The sequence below is a fragment of the Anthonomus grandis genome, chromosome 8 (assembly GCF_022605725.1).
Source record: "Anthonomus grandis grandis chromosome 8, icAntGran1.3, whole genome shotgun sequence".
NCBI classification, from domain to species: Eukaryota; Metazoa; Arthropoda; class Insecta; order Coleoptera; family Curculionidae; genus Anthonomus; species Anthonomus grandis.
In genome coordinates, this window is record NC_065553.1 from 20,069,043 (window position 1) to 20,088,920 (window position 19,878).

At 32.7% G+C, this 19,878-nt stretch overlaps 2 protein-coding genes across 2 annotated transcripts; one reads left to right on the top strand and one right to left on the bottom strand.

The window, feature by feature from the left end:
• Positions 1-233: 233 nt before the first annotated feature.
• LOC126739229 (drebrin-like protein B) lies at positions 234-11,605 on the bottom strand. The gene is made up of 7 exons (XM_050444806.1): positions 11,397-11,605; positions 11,093-11,265; positions 10,828-11,034; positions 1,281-1,445; positions 1,041-1,227; positions 716-987; positions 234-637 (listed from the first exon to the last, which is right to left on the bottom strand). The coding sequence occupies exons 1-7, from the start codon at positions 11,477-11,479 to the stop codon at positions 495-497; spliced, it is 1,230 nt and encodes a 409-aa protein (XP_050300763.1). The 5' UTR covers positions 11,480-11,605; the 3' UTR covers positions 234-494.
• A 514-nt stretch (positions 11,606-12,119) lies between these two features.
• Positions 12,120-16,582, top strand: LOC126739775 (mismatch repair endonuclease PMS2). Its single transcript, XM_050445585.1, has 2 exons — positions 12,120-12,671; positions 14,663-16,582. Exons 1-2 carry the CDS (start codon positions 12,256-12,258, stop codon positions 16,527-16,529), a joined length of 2,283 nt encoding a protein of 760 aa, XP_050301542.1. The 5' UTR covers positions 12,120-12,255; the 3' UTR covers positions 16,530-16,582.
• Positions 16,583-19,878: the final 3,296 nt, after the last annotated feature.

Here is a 19,878-nt window from a genome sequence, read left to right on the forward strand (position 1 = left end):
TTTTTATTTCGTTGTTTTCTAAGCTACTTGTTGGTATTTGGACATTCACTGTCGTTGGTATCAAAGTAAATTTTGTAGCAATTGTCTTCCTTAAGAAAACGTAACACATAATATTTATTTCGATCTTTTACATTAATAAGCTAGATTAATTACTCTTATAATTTAATTTGTATAAAAAAACCTTCAAATCAGCTCAATTTTACACCAATATTAAATAAAATGCCTCAATAATATAGTGGAATAATATAATTTTATTCTTTAAAAATTGCTAGTATATTATGTATATAAATTGTAACAGTAATTAAATTTTTCTTCTATATAAAATCAAAATAATTATTAATATAAAATTTTATGACAAGAAAAGCAAAAAGCTAAGAACAAACAAAATACTTAAAAATAAAAATTCATCTAGTATAATAATAGTAGAAAAACAAATTGTATACAGTCACAGCATAAGATGTAAATGGAAATAAAGCAAGACAAAAATGATGAGTTTAATCTATTTGTTCGACGTAATTAGCGGGAAATAGGCCATAAGTAATTCCGTCTGGGGCCAAACCCTGCCACCATCCTTCATCAACTTTCTCTATATTAGTTATCAAATCTCCCGGATCAAAAGAGATTTCAGTGTCATCGGCTTAAAAACGTACATTTTAAAAATAATAATGGGCCTTATTTGGCTAACCTGCCTTAGTTAAAACAATTCGATCCTTACCTGCTTGATAATCATACAACGCCCTAGCCTTATATCCTTCCTTAGCAATACCATAAATATATTCATCCACAAAATCTTGTTCCAGCATATTAACAGTTTGCTCCACAAATTGAGAACTGTTAGTTTTCTCTTCTTCTTGGGAGGGTGAAGTGGGCGTTTCTACTGGTTTAGAGGAGTTTAAAGGATCCTTTGGAGATCTTTTTATTGTTGCAAATTGATCACCCTCATCGTCACTAACTGGTTGTTCTGTATTAATTGGTTCTAGATGTAAACTGAAAAAAACTTAATAAGCTTACGACTTTCTTAAAAGAAGGTGCTGAATTACTTTGTGATTTCGGTTGCAGTCTCTGTGGGTTGCGAGTGGATTTGAGTCTTTAAAATTGATGTTCTCAGAGGTTTTTCAGGAGCCACAATATGCGTTTCAGTCTCTTTCTCTTGTTCGATTTTTTTGATTTGATTGATTCTTTCATTTCTTAACTCTGATTCTTGATCACGTTTTTTAGCTTCCTTTTCTATAAAATTACTATAAATTATTTCCTTTAAACTAAAATAAACCAAAAAATACCTTCTCTTTGTTGCCTCTCTTTTTCTAATTTTATTTGTTCTTCTTGCTTTTTCTGTTTTTCTTGTTCCAGGCGCACTTTTTCTTCTTCTTCCTCTTTTTTCCAAAATTTGTCCCTTTCTTGTGAGTTGATTTCTTTTACAGCATTCACTTTCTGATACCTTGTCCCTAGAATGAAAGTTACTTAAAAACCAAACTATTACTGTTATACTGATTGGTATCGACGATAAACTAAATTTGGTCTTGAAGCCTTTGTGTAAATTATTTAACAAATTTTTGTCCCCTGGGGTGTTTCCAACTATTTGAAAAGAAAGTTTAAATCAGGAGAAAGGAATGATATTAAAAACCAAAGAGGTGTGTCTATGCAGTTTTCAATTCAAAAAGGTTTTGATTAGCTTAATCTATAACTACTTAAATTAACAATGTAAAGAATTATTAATCGATGAACAGCATGGCTTTAGAGCAGCCCGATCAACAATAACTAATCTACCCACTAACAACATTAAACTGTCTTTGAGAGAGCATATCAGGTTGATGCCATATATACCGATTTCTCCAAGGCATTTGATAGAGTAAATCACTTGTTGTTCAGAACTGTTGTTTAAAAAGTTAAGAAATATTTGTTTTAAAAATATGGTTTGCAGGGTGGGTGTCTAGTTTTCTTTACAATCAAAAGGTGATAGTAAAATGATGGTCTATTTATCAATGCCCTTAAAGATTATGTGTATTTTTAATGCTTGCTAATGATTTTAAACTATCTTTGTTAATTTTGAAGGATATGGATGTAAATTTACTTCAGAGAAATTTAGATAGTTTGTCTAATTGGTGTAAGTGTAACTCGTTGGATCTTAATACTGATAAGTGTTTTAAAATTCAGTAAAAAGGAGAATAATATTTTATCTTTTTATTTAATATAACTTTAGCTCAGTGGATTTCAATTTGGTTTCAACCTTTCTTTCAAGCTTTAATTGGGACGTTTTATTCTTAAACAGATCTGTTAATGAAATGATCAATATTTTTTATGAAATAATTTATTTGTGCATTGATCTTTATGTTCCTTTGAAAAAATATTCAACTAAAAAATTTCCGATTTGGTTTTCAACAGAACTTAAAACTATGATTGTTGAAAAGAAAAAATTGCATAAGCAATATATGAACACAAAATTGAACTCTGATTATGTTAAGTTTTGTAATATTAGGGCTAGATGTAAATCCTTAAAAAGACAGTGTTATGATGATTATATTTATGCTACAGAGCTTTCCCTGAATAGCAGCTTGAGAAACTTTTGGAAGTTTGTGCGCTCCAGAAAGGGCAGCTCTGCAATTCCCAGTGTGATTTCTTACAATGGTACTACCTGCTCTTCAGATATCTACACCGAACTGTCCAGACTGGATGTGACTAAGGGTCCTGGACCTGATGGTTTACCACCGGTTTTTCTAAGGCAGTGTAGTTTTTTATTGGCGAGACCTCTATTTATTATTTTCAACTTGTCTTTAACTTCCGGTATTTTTCCAGACTACTGGAAGACCAGTTTTATCACACCTATCCCTAAAGTTGGAGACCAATCAGTATTCTTAGTACAATTCCTAAATTGTTTGAGAAGTTTGTTTGTGTTGTCCTTACATCTTTTCTTCAGGGCCAATTATTAGATGAACAATTTGGTTTTATTGCAGGACGTTCTACGGAACTGAATATTCTATCCTTTACTGATTTTCTGTCTGAGTCCTTGGAGAGGGGGTGTCGAGTGCACTCTTTGTATACCGACTCCTCCAAGGCTTTCGACAGAGTTAATCACAGGCTTTTGATCTTTATTCTTTTTATCTTCTTCTGTCCTCATCTAGAATTCAGTTCCTGTGTTTGGTCTCCATACTATAATAATCATATTCATAAGATTAAAAGTGTACAACATAAATTCTTAAGATTTATTGCCTTTAAGCAAAATGGAGTACCTATAAATTATCAGGATGAGTTTGACTACCAGCAAATGGAAGCCTCATTGAATTTGAGAAGTCTTGAAACTCGTCGTAGACATAAAGATTTGAAAGTATTTTACAACATCCTTCACTCTCAAAGCTTTTGTCCTGCACATAAAATAGGTCTTTATGTTTCACCTAGGTCAACAAGGCAAGTTACTTCTTTTTACAGCCAAACACACCGCACAAATTATGGTCACAATTCTTTTCTGGCAAGGACTGTTAGGCTGGCTAAACAGTATTCTGATGTAATTGATCGCTTTGAGGGGCGCACAGGGTTCATTAAGAAATTAAATCTTATTAATTGATAATGCTGTCTTAAACTAGAACTATAAGGTGTTGTGAATTGTGATGGTAATTGTTCCTTTGTGTTAACTAAGGTTTTTTTTTTCTCTGAACTGATTGTTCCAAGTTATAGGTAATCTTTATATTCTAAGCTTTAATTGTATGTTAGGTTAGGTTAGTTTAATCATCCAATTATTATTCTTATATTTTTTTGTAATATTGGGCCAAAGCCCGTTGATATATTAAATAAATAAATAAAAATAAATAAATAACTAGTCAGTTTCTGCGAATTAAAACACAAGCTAAGGATTAGGCAGGAATACTCTTTGAGTTTCAATTAAATTTTAGCAATTTATTTATAGTATTATAGTTAATTTATAATTTATAGCGGAAGTTTGGATTTACTTTGAGGAATTGCAAAATTTTTTCACTGGAAGCTGTTAAGTCAGTATATGTCGGGGTGGGCAGATCACAACAAATAAAATTTGATTATCCTAGATCCTGATATTCTTATATACAGTAGTGGCCAAAATTATAGCAACAAATCTGAATTTTACTAATATTTAATAATAACTATTATATGTATGTTTTAATCGTAAAAGTACGCCACTGGTTTAGATGGCCTCTTAATATTTAAACAAAATTTCTCATTCAAATAAAAAAAAGCCTACCTGTTTTTTTGCTGACAATAAATATTTGTAATTGCAAATATTTCACCTGGTCATAATTATAGCAACATTTGAAATTTAGTGCTCTTTCAATCTGTTGAAGTGCAATATTGAAACAATTTATATTGTGATTTCTTGGTAGTTATTAACTTATTTAAATAACAGTATGAGTCGTGGTAAAACCGTGTCTGTTGAAGTGAGGCAACTTATAATTAATCAGTATAAGTCGGGCATCAAACAGTCATCCATTGCAAAAAATTTTGCTCTTCACAGATCAGTTGTATCACGTATAGTGAAAAGATACAATAACACAGGGCTGGTAGTACCCAAAAAAAATTCGGGACGTCCCCGGAAAACTTCAAAAAAAAGTGACAAAATGATTGTTCGGATTTCCAGGCAAAACCCACTTTTGTCCTCATCAAAAATTAAAGGGCTTTTGGATGGCAGTGGGTGTTCCGATCTTAGTGAACGATCCATAAGGCGGCGTCTATTTGAAAATAAGTTGTTTGGACGCAGACCAGCAAAAAACCTCTTCTTTCCAAGAAGAACGTGAAGGCCCGACTTGAATTTGCTCGAGAACACCAGGGCTGGACTATTGATCAGTGGCGTAGAGTTATTTTTAGCGATGAATCAAAATTCAATTTATTTAAAAGGGATGGTGCTGCATACGTTCGACGTCCTGTAGGCAAAAGATTTAATCCTCGGTACACTTCTCCTACAGTTAAGCATGGTGGTGGTTCAGTTTTAGTGTGGGGCTGTTTTTCGGGGTATGGTATGGGACCTCTTCACAGAATAGAAGGGATTATGGATCGATTTATGTACAAAATATGCCGCTGTTATATCAATTTCAACATGACAATGATCCAAAACATTCTTCAAGGCTAATAAAAGAGTTTCTCCATGATGAAAAAATTAATGTTATGAAGTGGCCCTCCCAATCTCCGGATTTAAATCTAATAGAAAATCTTTGGGAAATTGTGGATAACAGGTGTAGAACCAGGAATTTCAAAAATGCTGGAGAACTTTTCGAAGCTCTTCAGGATACTTGGTTGTCAATCGATCATGATGTTATAAACAAACTTATTTTATCCATGCCAAAAAGATGCATTGCTGTTATAAGGGCTAAAGGGTACTATACTAAATACTGAAGAATATTATTGTATTGTAATCTTATTTTGACTTTGGAGAATAAATAAATTGATTTTTCTAAAATGTGTTGCTATAATTTTGTCCAACCGTTTCCTAAAAAAAATTCCCATTTTTTATTTCTTTTATAAAGTAACAAAAAAATAAACATAAATAAAAAGCTTTGTAAAAAATACATCATAATATATACCAGTTTTTTTTCTAATCTACCACATCATATAATTTGAAGGAAAAATGTACTTGTTGCTATAATTATGGCCACTACTGTAGTTACCCTTTGCCATAAATAAAATCAATAAACAATAAATGAACCATAAACCACAAATGTTTTATTTAACATTTACGCTCACAAAGCTCCAGAAAAATTTGTCAAGGTATTTTATTTTTTATTTATTTATTTACCAAACATTGTCTAACAGGATATTCCTAATAATAAGACTACTTATGCTTGACAGATCAAGAAGTAAATATATAAAGCAAAAAAATTAAAAACTATACATTTATTTCATGTAAGGTATCTGTGGGTAATAAGGCCTAGCTAAAGAAAAATATTCAGAAAATGAACAGCACATCTAATTAGTTTTGAATTTTTATTGGTAATATGTCCAGCAAGGTCAAACAACTGATTTATAAACTTAAAAGTTATCTATAAACTTAAAACATTTTCTACTAATTATAAAATAAAACAAAAAATTTAAAAACAGTGCAACTAGGCCTTATTAAATAATGGTAAGGTAATAAGGCCTATCACTAAAAAAACATAAAAAATGGCTATTAAAGTAGAAATATTTGGTATTTGAGATCTTACTTAAACACATTATCATTGATAACAAAAATAGATGCCTACGGTGTGAGATAGGATTTTAACAACAAGCGGGGCACTCAAAAGTATCAGTGTCTTCTTGTGTCAACCCGACACACTCTTCATGATACCATTTACCACATTCTGTGCACTGCCGCATATCAGCCATTTTATCTTCCATACACGCATGACAATACCAACTTGCCTTCACTTGCTTCGAATTAGCGCTTTTTCCAGTTTTAAGCTATGCACTGCTTTCTTTACTTTCCTTAAAGAGATCTTTAGTAACCTAAGTTCCCCTGTAATTTATTGCTTTTTTCGAATTGGGCGTGCCTTTTCAGTTTGATTTATTGGCGTTGGCAAGAGTTCATGGAAAGTGTCTAAAGTAGTTTCACCCACTTCATCATTCTCATAATCTTAGCCTTCAGAAGAATCAGACGAATAGACCAGTGAATAAAAATGTTTTTTCCCATCTCCAATATTTTTCGAGGAAGATGAATGGGCTTCGTTAGAAAACTTGATGGGCATCCTTTCAGCTGCTTGTCTAGATGTTGACGGTTGCTGACATTTGGTTGTCTCATTTAACTTGTTTTTAAGTTTTGCAAGAGGCACCTCATCCTCATCAGACCATTTAGCTTCTTTTTGGATATGATGACCTTCAGATGTTCGTTGCACTTTTCTTGAAGTTGATGCTTTGGAAGAGGGATTGGGCGCATTCTCATTGGCTACAGCCTCGATTGCTGGTTGAGCTACAGCTGACAATATAGATGGTGCAAACGCTGTTTCCGGAATCACCTGAGAATTAAGAGGAAATAAACCAGTAGGCCTAAAGCCATTGGTGATATTGCTGTGAGTCATGCATTTGGACCAAACGTTAGAGAAAATAACATTAAATCGTGTCTTTGTTATCTTTTTGTCTAGATTTTGGTCCAAAAATGATAAGAGTTCTACGTCCCAATGATGTTTGAACGAGCGGTATACGGACTTATCGAGGGGTTGTAATCCATGAGTTGTATTGGACGGCAAACAATACAAATCGATATCTAAAGAATCTCCCACGTCGACAATTGATAAGTCCAAATGCCAAACTGCGCCATCAAAGATCAAAAGGCATCTTCCGGGGCTTTTGTATTTGGCTAGATGATTTAGAAAATCTTTAAATAATTCATTAGTCATGTAACCTTTGGCTGACTTAGCTACAAGAGTCCCTGCTGGTAGGTTATCATTCAAAATTCTGGCTTTAACCTTTTACCTTTGAAAATAACCATTGGTGGTATAGGACAACCCAATGCGTTCACACACCCAGCAATAGTGACACTCTCAGCATGTTCCGATGATTGTAAATGGACTCCTTTAGCCCCTTTTTGTGCCAGTACCGTTTGTTGGTGGTGCACCGTCAGCCTGCAACCTTTTTCATCCATATTGTATATTCGCTCGGGGTGGTTTTTAGGTCCAGCTGATCATAAAGTTTACTGATTTTAGCAAAATGGTCATCCACTATGAACTTATTTAACTTTTGTGCCCTCGCGGGGTTCATAAATTGTGCTTTTCGCTTGGAAATAATTGGGTTTCTCTTCATGAAAGCAGATAGCCAATCCTTGCCTGCCAGTTTTAGGTTAATATTAAAATTGTGCTTTAATTCGTAGACCAGACGACGAAGGATTCGTGGTGTTATCGGCAAACCTATTTCAGCGAATCTAATTATTCTGCTTACCAGCTCAGATTCTTGGTCTTTGGACATGATGGCTTTACAATGAATTCTTTACATTGCCACTGTTAAGATTATTTCGAATCGTTCTTCGAGGGATATTATATCTTTCTGCTGCCGCATATGTGCTCAAAATATTTCTCTCTACTGCGCGAACTGCTGCTACTAGCTGTTCCTCTGACCAAAGTGCCCTTTTTCTTTTCGAAGGCATCGTAAAAGTCTGAAAAAATTGTTGGTTTGTGACAAATACACATTTTTCAGAATAGCTAGAAACTCTAATAATAAACGGAATGTGATAAAAGATGCATATCTTTTCATTACCACATTTTATTACGATATAAACAAAGGGAGAGTAATAAGGCCTATAGTGGAATTTTATAGGCCTTATTATCCGCCACGTATCAAATTTTACAAAAAAGTATGAAAAGTATTTTGCCCCAAATATCTGAGTCAAACCTGAAGTGATCACACAGATGCATGAAACAAAGAAACTCTCGGTGCTAAGAAAAACGAATTTAACAAAATTTACCAAAAAAAACTTAAGATTTTCTTCAACGCTTTTTTACTATTGTTACAAGAGGCACTCACTCGACGAGAGATGTTATTGCACTGACGAGACCATGTGGAAATTCGTTTAGCGCGTCATCTAAAGAGCCCTCAGTAACTAGTGGTGTGGCCCGTAAAACAACTTGAAAGCATCATTTTTGTTATTAGGCCTTATTACCCGCAGGTACCTTAACTTAAGTCAAGAGTCTATAAAAATTCAAATGATTCAGAAGCAACTGAAATCCCAAGCTCACAACTTTAAATATTTTAAAAACAAACAAAAATTAAAAATGAAGGGTTCATAAAAAAAGAGATTTGATGGTTATAATTTCATGATCATTAGAATAATTTTATTTTTAAATGTAGCTATAGTGCCATTACAACAGGTCAATATCATTAATGTTGTATAAAAGGTTTAACTATGAGCAAGCCTATAAAGGTGCATTTCTATCTAAATTTGCAGGTCTATTTTCTAAATAAAAGTGAAGGTGTTTTTTAGTGTAGATAGCGATGGAAAAAAAAAAGTTTCAGTCCCTTAAAAGATGAGATGTATCAATTTTGTAGTTGCATACTTTAAATTAAAAAAGGTCCAGCCTTTTAAATTCGTTGACCTGATTACAAAACCAAGAGTTTTCATTGAAGATTTAAGAACTTCATCAATATGTTAAATGTGAGTTTGTTGTCATTTGTGACCCCTACTGCTTAATCATAAATGCCTCAGATATAATTCTCTCTAGTCTTAATAAGTTTAGGAAAATAATAAATAAATTAAAATATCCCTATTATTTTTTTAATATCCTATAAGTTCTTTTTATTATTTTACCATGCTTTGTTCATTTCTATTTGTTGTATTTGGTGAATAATTTTGAGTAGATTAGAGCAAATTACTGATCCTGGTATAACTTTTGACTCTGAATTTACATTCGTTCCACACTTCAATAACATAGTCAAGTCAGCCCTGAGAAGGCTTGGGTTCATAATTAGAAGTTCTCAGAGTTTTACTTTGGAATTTACTTTAAAACTGCTTTTCTGTTGCTATTGGAACTATTGGAAACTATCGGAACGCTTCAATCTACATCCATTACATCTCAGAAGAATGATCTTCTCTGTAAAATTCCTGCATGGGCATGGGTTACTGAATGGATTCATTGATAGTCCTGTACTTCTTTCTGGTGTACATTTCATGGTGCCCAGGCTTAATGCTAGACATCCCTTAACATTCTTTCTACCAAGGCCTCATACTAACATCCTGTTGAAATCGCCACTATATACAATATGCGCTATATTTAATCGGATCTGTCACATGTGCGATATAAATTTCTCTCCGGTTCATGTGATTATCGATATCTTGGTGGATCATTACTCTTGGGATTAGGGCCCATGTGTTTAAGTTATAGTTAGTAGGTGTATTGCAGTTAATTTAATTTAATTTTGTTGAATATGTGATTATCTTGTTAAACTTTTATAACTGGGTTTTTATATCATTCTTAATAGTTATTTGTTCTAATTTTTTGGATAACTTTTGAGAATGTGACTTTACTTTACTCTTTTCTTTTCATTCTTTTAGGTTTGTTTGTGTGTGTTTTTTTAACTATATTTTTCATTGTTTTGCAACTGTTTCCTGTTATTGGGCAAGTTGCCTGTTGGAAATAAAGGCTTATTATAATTATTATTATTATAATTGACTAATAAATGAGATAAAACTGTGGACTGTATAAAAAGAGAAATTTTGGTATAATTCACCATTGAGCGGTGAAACAAAGGGGCCTTAACGACTTACCCGTGAGGATCTAGTTGCTGGATCTTCGTGCACTTGATAGTTCTCATGAATTTGTGGCGCCTCTGTTTACACTAATTTTGAGTTTGTAGAATAAAGGTTTTTGCAGTACACGAAAAAATGGTGGTACTTTCAACGAACGAAATGAGAGAGATACTGCCGCTTATTGCAATCCAAAAATTCTTCGCGCATGGGCCATCTTTTTTACTAACGCGCAAAGATACCGGGTGCAATGATATATTAAAATTACTTTATTCATTCCTTGCAATAATCAATTATAGATTCATTTTACTGTTATCAATCCGAACAAAACTAATTCTCCATACTATAAAGTATTGACCAGTATTTATTGAATGTTATTATTGATGCTCTTCATGAATTCTAGTTTCCTACATTTTATTTTTATTATTCTAATTTAAAATATATAAAAATTTATACAATTATCTGTTAATGAATGAATTAATGAATTCCGAAGCACATTTGTGAAAGAGACTGAGGTTCTTCCAGTAAACATGAGAGAAATCTGACATTTCTTACACTCAAACTATAAGATAATTATTTTTTCAGTATGTTGAAACATTCTCAGCACTTGCCTGATCTAACAAATATTTTTAGAATATAAGCAGAAAAGATTTGTTTCTTACCAACGGGCATTGCAGGTTCAATTGGTGCTACTTTTGTCTTAAACTTATACTCTGAACCAACTTTTCTCAACTTTTCAATAAGAATATCTTCATCAACTTCATCTTCATTTCTGGCATTGTAGGTTAAGTGGGCCCCAGTAAAAAACCTCTCTATATCCCTAAGATGGTTGGCACAAATTCCTTTCCTAACAGTATTGGCACCTTCCCCTAAAAGATTTACAAATATGATACCCAAACATCTGAAGTGAGTTACCTTAATTTTTACCTTGCCAGTGGATTAAAACACATTTTTCAAGGGTGGTTGTTGGATCATTTAATTTTACAAAGGCATACATGATTTTTCCAGAGTTTAGATCCTCCTTAAGTTCATTTATGCCCCCATCACCCTTACTAACAAGTTTCAGTGAGTTCGTCTGTCCCTCATAACCAAACAAGGCCCTAAAGGATGACTATTTACTAAGAAATCAAGATGTTTGGTATCACAGATAGAAGATTAACTAATCAACTGGTTTACAAATATTTAAAAAGGGAATAAATCTGAATCATGTTCCCCACAAAAGTGGGTTTACCAATTCGTGTCGGTTTTATCGTTCAAAACGTCCTTCCAGGCATCTTTTAACGCCGCATTGTTCCTGCTAAGGTCCACAGTCATCTTTTCACTCGATTACCGGCCGATTTGCGAAAATTTCTCATTCAGAATCATCAATATTTTTAATTTTTTTTATTGTGTTTTCGTTGGCACTGTTTTCGTTCACTTCCTTTTGTTATGACATGTGTTGTCAATGTCAACCAATAAAGTTATTTCCCGTTCCATAACCAGAAGAAATTAACCAGGTTTAAGCTTGATCAAAACCGAAAAACGAGTTGTCGGTATAAGAAAATTAATGGCATATCTTTAATTATTGTTCGGTAAAGTAAAATGACGTAGTGGCTAATAAATGCTTTTTTACGAACTTATTTGATAACATTGCTATGTTTATATTGTATAATTTATTTATTTTTTATATTTTTTCTCTCAGTCCTTCAGATAAGGGCATAGAGCTCTTATTATAATAAAGCATTTTTGAATTTGACTGTATGCAATCTATATAATTTGCTGTAACCTTAATAAGATAATTGAATAAACCATTCGAAAGCTGATAAAGCTAAATAAGTACTGGATACAAAATTAGGATTACACCAAATAGAACACGTTATTAATTAATGAATCCAAATACAATATTATGACGTCACTTATTAACTTAGAAAAGTTACTATTTGACAGCTGTCACTTCTCAGATAAATTTCAAAAAGACATAACCTAAAAATTTGTCTATGTAATTTTACAAATTGTTTTTGTTTACATTTACCTTAACTTACACAAAATAAATATTATTTTTATTATATTATAAAATATTCCAAATAAACTCAATTTTTTTTCCCCAAATTATGGATATAGACTTAGACGAAGCTCCTTGTACCACTGCAGAAAGTAAACAAATCAAGCCAATAAAGAAAGATACAGTGCACCAAATATGTTCAGGCCAAGTAGTGCTTACTCTAGCTGTAGCTATGAAAGAACTTATCGAGAACTCAATTGATGCCAAGGCCAATATTATTAATATACACCTTAAAGAATATGGATCAGAACTCTTGGAAGTGTCTGACAATGGTAGTGGTGTCCACAAGGATAACTTCCAAGCACTAACTTTGAAGCATTACACTTCAAAGTTAAGGGAATTTGATGACTTGGAAAGCATCAGCACTTTGGGATTTAGAGGTGAAGCTTTAAGCTCATTATGTGCTTTGTCTGATGTTGAAATTGTTAGTAAGCATCATTCCACTGATGTTGCCACAAAACTGAAGTGAGTAATCAGTCATTATGGTCAATAAAATTGTCATTTTTATTCCTGTCCATTTTTGCAGTATAAAATTCTGGGTAAAGGTCTCTTTTTAGCAACTCCTAAAAGCTGCACCTGAAATTATGAGAAAAAGATTAAATCCAACTTTCCTCAACTCAACCAAACTATAAAAGCACCAGAAAACAAATTTTTGAGAATTTATATTACCATAATATGTTCTCATTATTGACAAACAACATTACAAGAATATTACCTCACATCTTAGTGTAAAAATTAGACCCTATTTTTTCCAAGTGGACTTTTTTGAATTCAAAAAAGTCTACTTGGAAATTCTCTACTCCACCATCTGAATATTGTTGCCAGTAAAATTACACACATTCTAAGCATAAAAAAGGCTTGAAAAAACATGAGATGCCTACATTATCTAAAAAACTATTTTGATGATACTTTCTTTCTAGCACTATTTATGTGATCTTAAAAATATCTATAAAAAGATTTACTTTAATAACAAAATTGCTTGTTCTAATAATACTCAGAAAGAATCATGGTCCAGGTCAATGAGATTAAAGGAAAAAAGAGTCATCATCCCCAAGTCTCTTCATCAAAGTTATTACCAAATGATTTAAATGAGTTTTATTGCAGAAGTGCACCTTCTCAGCATGATCCTCAACCAAATCCTCTCAATTATCTGATAGGCAAGAGGGTCTCTAATTTATTCTTAGTGCCAATAGATATTTCTAAAATTGAAGAAGCCCTTAAACCCTCCAAAAGTAAAATTATCCTGGCTATGATGACATCTTGATCAAAATTCTAATTCATGTTAGCAATGCTGGCTTTCAAGCAGTTATCTGTTACTTAAATATATTTTTTTGAGGGCAGTGAATATCCCAGCATTCCTCTTTATAAAAGGGGTGACTCTTGATGCTCCTGGAAACTTTAATCCAATTTTTCTTCTTTCTTTCTTAGGTAAGCAAGTGGAAAAGCATCATCAGATGCTATTTCCTCTCTTCAAGAAGTTATTTATTTAGGCATAAGTGAAAACCTCCTTTCAACAGTAATTTTCTGTGCCTTGTTAAAAGTATTTGATTGTGTCAATCATCATGTGTTACTCCAAAAGTTTGAGGTTGATGGGTTTAGAGGTGTAGACTTCAATTGGTTCAAGTCAGTGTCAAATAGGAGCATACTCCTTAATTTTTGATCTAGGTATATTAATGAACTTGCCTCTATTCAAAAGGGAGGAAATATTAGGTCTTTTGCTGATGATGCTTTGACCATTTAGCTTGAAAATAGTGTTGGGGTACTAGAAAAAAAATTATTAAATTCAAGACTCTTTTGGTAAAGTTGTCTTCTGTTATGCACTTAGTTAAGTCATACAATTCTTATGGCATAGTATTCTGGGGTTGTAGTACTACGAGTTTTTCTTCAATTTTTTATTTCAAGGTTTAAAAGTCTTTTAGACAGTCTTGTAAACCAGTTTTTGTCTCGTATTTGCTTGAAAGTGTTGCATATAGTTTGCATATTGCAAAAATATTTGCTTGAAAGTGTCTATAAGAATCATTAAAATTCACTTGTATGGTGCAGTAGCGATATATTACAAGGCAAGTATTCAGTTAATAATTCTTAGGAGCACTTTGGTGCAATAGTCCTATATTTACTTTGCTAAAAAAGTTTTAATCATCTTAGGTTTTCATGCATTAGGTTTTCAAACACATACAAAGTTTAGAAAGGAAGTAAAAGTATTGTATTTGAGGAAATCTTATTATACTGAATTCCTTTATAATGTATATTTATTTTGCAGTCCTTTTAAGTTATTGCAGACTCTGCGGCTTGTATTTTTTTATGACTCCCTGATATGATTTTAATTTATTTATGTTAACATGTGAATTTGAAACCTATAATTTAAGTGTTTTTACCTTTACCAAATGCTGGAGTCTCTAATCAATTTTTTCTTACTTACTTGTATTTTCCCTGTATATTATTGATTTCTTTTTCAGGTATGACTATGGAGGTAACATAGTATCACAAGAAATAACTGCTAGACAGCAAGGAACAACTGTTACATTAAAAAACCTATTTTCCACTCTCCCAGTAAGAAAGAAGGAATTTATAAAAAATCTTAAAAAGGAATTTGCAAAAATGTGTAATCTCTTATATGCCTATTGCTTGTTGCCCAATGGAATTAAATTTAGTTGTACTAATTCTACTGCAAAAGGTGTTAAAAGCACTGTGGTTGCTACTGAAGGCCATAATACAGTCAGGGAGAATATTATCAGTGTATTTGGCACAAAACAGCTTAGCTCCCTAATAGATGTAAATCTTGTCACACCTGATGAGAAAATATTGGAGGAGTATGGGCTTACATTAGCACCAGGGGACAAATTGCCATTTAGTTTAGAATTTTTAATCTCTAGTGCCCTTCATGGAGATGGTAGGAGTTCCACTGATAGGCAGTTCTTTTATATAAACCAACGACCTTGTGAACCCACAAAAGTAATAAAACTAATCAACGAAATTTACAGACAATTTAACAACAGACAATATCCATTTGTTTATTTGAATATTACAACAAAAGCATGTATAGTGGACGTAAATATCACACCGGATAAAAGACAAGTTTTTTTGGACCAGGAAAATTTACTGTTGGCCGCAGTAAAGGCTTCTTTATTAGAGTCCTTGAAAGACTTTCCTTCCACAATGAAAGTACAAAATCTTAATATTTCTACAAGTAGTAAAGGGTTAAAAAGACATAACACTGACAGCAGTCTAAGTGATAAGCCAGAATTGCTGCAATCTTTTAAGAAAAAGTCCAAGTCAGATGTTACAATTATGTCAGAGCCAACATTCCTAAATGGTGAAAAGTTTAATGTAACCAGAACTAAACCCAAAACAACTCAACAGTTACTGGATATATTTAGAAAGGCTTCAGCAAAGTCTGACAGTGGTAGCAACAAAAGTGATGTAATGAATGACATTAAGTCTAGCAAAGATGAAGCTGAAAAGAAACTTGATGAACTGATAGAAATAGCTTGCAAACTCAGCAAAGAAGACGAACCATTTATTAAAGAAGTGAAACATGTAGATGTTACCTTAGATACCCCCAAAGAAGACCTTTCACAGACCAGAAAAGAAATTCCTTTAAAGCTCAACTTTAGGTCATTGAAACAGAGTTTTAAAAGCAACTTAGAAGCCGACATTGAGTCTGATTCAACTAAGGTAAAGTTTAGGTCAAATATTGCCCCCGAAACTAATAAATCTGCTGAAGATGAACTGAATAAGCATATCAAAAAGGAGGATTTCATTAAAATGGAGATAATTGGACAATTTAACATGGGATTCATCATAGCCAAGTTGCTCAATGACTTGTTTATTATTGATCAACATGCCACAGATGAAAAATACAACTTTGAGCAACTTCAAGAAAATACAGTGATCGATTGTCAGCATCTTGCCGTACCCAAGTATTTAGAGTTAACGGCGGCCTCCAAAGGCACTCTATTAGAACACGAAGACATTTTTAAAAAGAGCGGTTTTAATTTTAAAAAAGAAGAGGATAAACTGTTTCTTACGTCAGTACCTATGAGCGATCGCACAATTTTCGGTAAAAACGACATTGACGAGATGATTTTCATGCTGCAAGAGGATTCCAGCCAAGACAAGACGTGCAGACCGTCCAGGATACGGTCAATGTTTGCGTCCAGAGCGTGCAGGAAAAGCGTGATGATCGGCACGGCGCTTTCTAAAACGGAAATGCGAAAACTTGTTGATCACATGGGGAAAATTGATCAACCATGGAACTGTCCACATGGAAGGCCCACCATGAGGCATTTAGTGAATCTTGATTTGATTAGTGAGAAGATGTAGTTTTTTTTTTAATTCTTTTTATTTTATTTCATAAATATAACTTTTATATTTTATTTCGGTTAGTTTTTTTTTGTAGTGGTGAAACTGTTTCTATTTAGTAAAAAATGGCATTAAATTTTGATAGAAACTTTTAAACACGTATTTTTTAACTAAAATATGCCAGGCTAACAATAAGCTAACAATAAAGCATTAAGAAACTGAAAAGTTCATTTTTAACTAAGACGGTTTTAAAAATATGGATATATTAATTATCTTCAAGGTATTCCGTCATAAATTACCTTACCTTTTCTTTTAAAAATGCTCAGGTTTGGCGATTCACATATATATTAAGGAAGATTACTTTAGGTTTTTATAGCATCATAAAACAAAGAGTTGATGTGGGTATGCTATATAACCAAGAAAATAATCCTTAGCTACAAGTTTATGGTATTGGTGTCAGGGTATTAGAGAATACGGTTGGCTCTATCAGAATTCTGGTCGTTTTTACTGTGCTTAAAAATAGCCGAAACTAAGCAAATGTAGATACAACGAAGGGTTAAAATGAAGATCACGAAAAAAACGAGAAGAGGTTTAGTGTTACATTACAGGCATAATGAACCGCTTTTTTGGAAAACAGATATTCTGTGAATTTAACAATTGCTTGCAATCCCATAGCGTAAATGTGACTCGATTAATGCAAAGCAGAGATTAACCGTGAAAAAAAACGTCAGCTTATTCAAGGAATTTGCTGTCAGTTTATATTTAATAATAATAATAAAGTTTATTTGTCATCAGTTTAAATGGAAACATCACAATTATCAAATAATTAAAGCAGAAGTTTACAATTTATCATATAATACTATTACAACTACCCAGCTACATAAGTTAATCATAATTAAATACATACAAAAAATCATAACAATAATTGACTCCAAACAACTAATTTAAAACAGGCATGAGTTTAGTGTCTGCGATATGTGGTCATAAAATTTATTAAGTGAATAAAAGGGATTTTCACACAATAATTGTTTAAGTCTAGATTTAAATACTTGATCACTTGACAAAATTTTAAAACTATCAAGTAAGGCACTATACACCATAATGCAATTTTAAAGGGACATTTTTTAAGCATTGCCGTTCGGTGTGAGCGAATTCTAAGACTGTTGCATTGCCTTGTCGTCATTACATTGCAGACATCTGAATTTTTTTGAAAGGACGTAAAATGATTTCTTGCTATTATGGAAATATTCAAAATGTACAAGCATGACACTGCCATATTTTAAGCCCTTGAAAGTGTGATCTACATCTTCTACAAGATTCGGTATTTTTCATTTAACCTTTTTTGGGCTAATATGACTGTATCTGAACCAGCTGAGTTGTACCAAAATATTAAACTGTACTGAATAATTGATTGTACATATGCATAATAAAGACTCCAAACACAACTGGTCTCTCAAATACCTTATTGAATAACAAGCTCTGTGAATTTTCCCGGTTAACGCTTCAATTTCTCCTTTGCAGGAAAGTTTCTGATCAATTAACACTCCCAGAAACTTACTCTCTGAAACCTACTGAGGGATACTCTTACTCTCTAAAGATGCATAAAGCGACCTATCATATGTCTGTAAGAGACAATATTTGTTTTCGAAATATGAAGTTTTAGCCTATTCTGGCGACACCATCTTGACATTTCGGTTATGGCAATGCTTGTTTTCTTGGCCAGTATGGATTCATTTTCGGTAATAAGATTACTGTCGCGTGCGTATTAATGTAAGACTACCCGTCGTATACAATACGCGGTTCGGTCCAATAATAAAAGCCAAAAACTTTAGACAAAAAAAACACTTATATATTATCAAACAAAAATCAGGCAGTTTTAAGATGGTTAAAGACTATGTAATGTATGAAAATTAAATAAAAATCAGAAAAAGCAAAAAAACCTATTATCCCGGCTCCGAGAATATAAAACCGATCGAAATCTTTAGAAGTTATAAGAGCACTGCGCACTCCCCAAAAATAAAACTATTTCTTGGCCGGGCGTTTTGTTCCAAGAAATGTTGACACAGCAGATACGGCATTTTTTATCGTCGCAACTTGAATCACCCAGGAAAAAGGATACCGAAATATTAAAATAATATTAAACCGTTCGAAATAATAAAATAAAAGCTGATGGCTCTGACAATTACATGACAAGTCATCAGCAATCTGAATAAGAGGTTATAGTTATTAACTCATTTAAACACCAAAAATTAAACAGGCCCCATTATAGATCCCTGAGGAACACCTGAGGAAATATCGAATACTCGCGAAAAAGTAACTCCCCGAGTGTTTCAGTTTTTATTGGGAACACATATGGCATGTCCTATGTGTTCAGGTCTTATTACTTAAATAAGACCTGATGTTATCAACTGAACCTCTCAACCCATATTTCTCAATTTTGGTTAAAAGTAGATTATGATCTATCGTGTCAAAGGCTTTTGACAAATAAAAAAAACGTATAAGGTAGCCTCTGTCAATTTGTTCCATTATCTTGTTCACAAAACAAAATATTGCTTCTATCGTCGACCTTTTAGGTAAAAAACCAAATCGGTTTAGAGAAAAAACCTTTTTTTATTGCAAAAAGTGAGGTAACCTATCATATATTGCTCTTTCTATTATTTTTGAGAATACAGATAAAAGAGAAACATGTCTGTAATTATTGCAATCCTGTTTGTCGCCTTTGTTTTTATAGATCGGGATAACTTTAGCTTTTTTTTAACGCATCAGCAAACACCGACTGCTCGAAACATGCATTCAAGATTTGAGCCAATGGATACCATATTATGTCAGAAACTATTTTTAATGTGGTTACCGGTACTCAACTAGCAATTTTAGTTACGACTACAACATTGTTTGATTATATTACTTTATTCAAGTAATAAATCGGTAACTGGTACCAAAAAAATATCTTATAAGTTTAAATAACTACCAAGTAAAAAATAGTAGTAAGAAATACGTAATATTAACTTAATACTTGACTATATAGTAATTATTACTTTGCGGTAACTCTAATGGTAGCTGATACCGCTTAGCGACCTGACCTAATTACCTTTACAACGTCGTTACTATAAAGTAGAAAATTTTGGTCGGTGGGACGATTAAATGGGAACTTTTAAGTAAGCGCGATTACAAAGTTAAATTTCAAGTTCTTGCGACTACATAGGAACATCAAAATATTACCACGCAGTAATACACTTTGTAAAGTAATATTATCAGTAACATACCGAAATAGTTACCCTTATTTCTTCTTTAAAAGTAATATTTGCCACCTTGGCTATTAAAGCAAATTACCTTTAAGTAATTATTTCTACTATGCAATAAAATATACTTT

Bases quoted from the DNA above. Each gene is read 5' to 3' on its own strand.
- LOC126739775 (XM_050445585.1), top strand. From the start codon at position 12,256: ATGGATATAGACTTAGACGAAGCTCCTTGTACCACTGCAGAAAGTAAA. The intron at 12,672-14,662 runs GTGAGTAATCAG...TTTCTTTTTCAG, and splicing joins GATGTTGCCACAAAACTGAA to GTATGACTATGGAGGTAACA.
- LOC126739229 (XM_050444806.1), bottom strand. From the start codon at position 11,479: ATGACTGTGGACCTTAGCAGGAACAATGCGGCGTTAAAAGATGCCTGG. The intron at 11,035-11,092 runs GTAAAAATTAAG...TAAATCTTTTAG, and splicing joins TGTTTTAATCCACTGGCAAG to GGGAAGGTGCCAATACTGTT. The intron at 1,228-1,280 runs GTATTTTTTGGT...GTAATTTTATAG, and splicing joins AGAGAGGCAACAAAGAGAAG to AAAAGGAAGCTAAAAAACGT.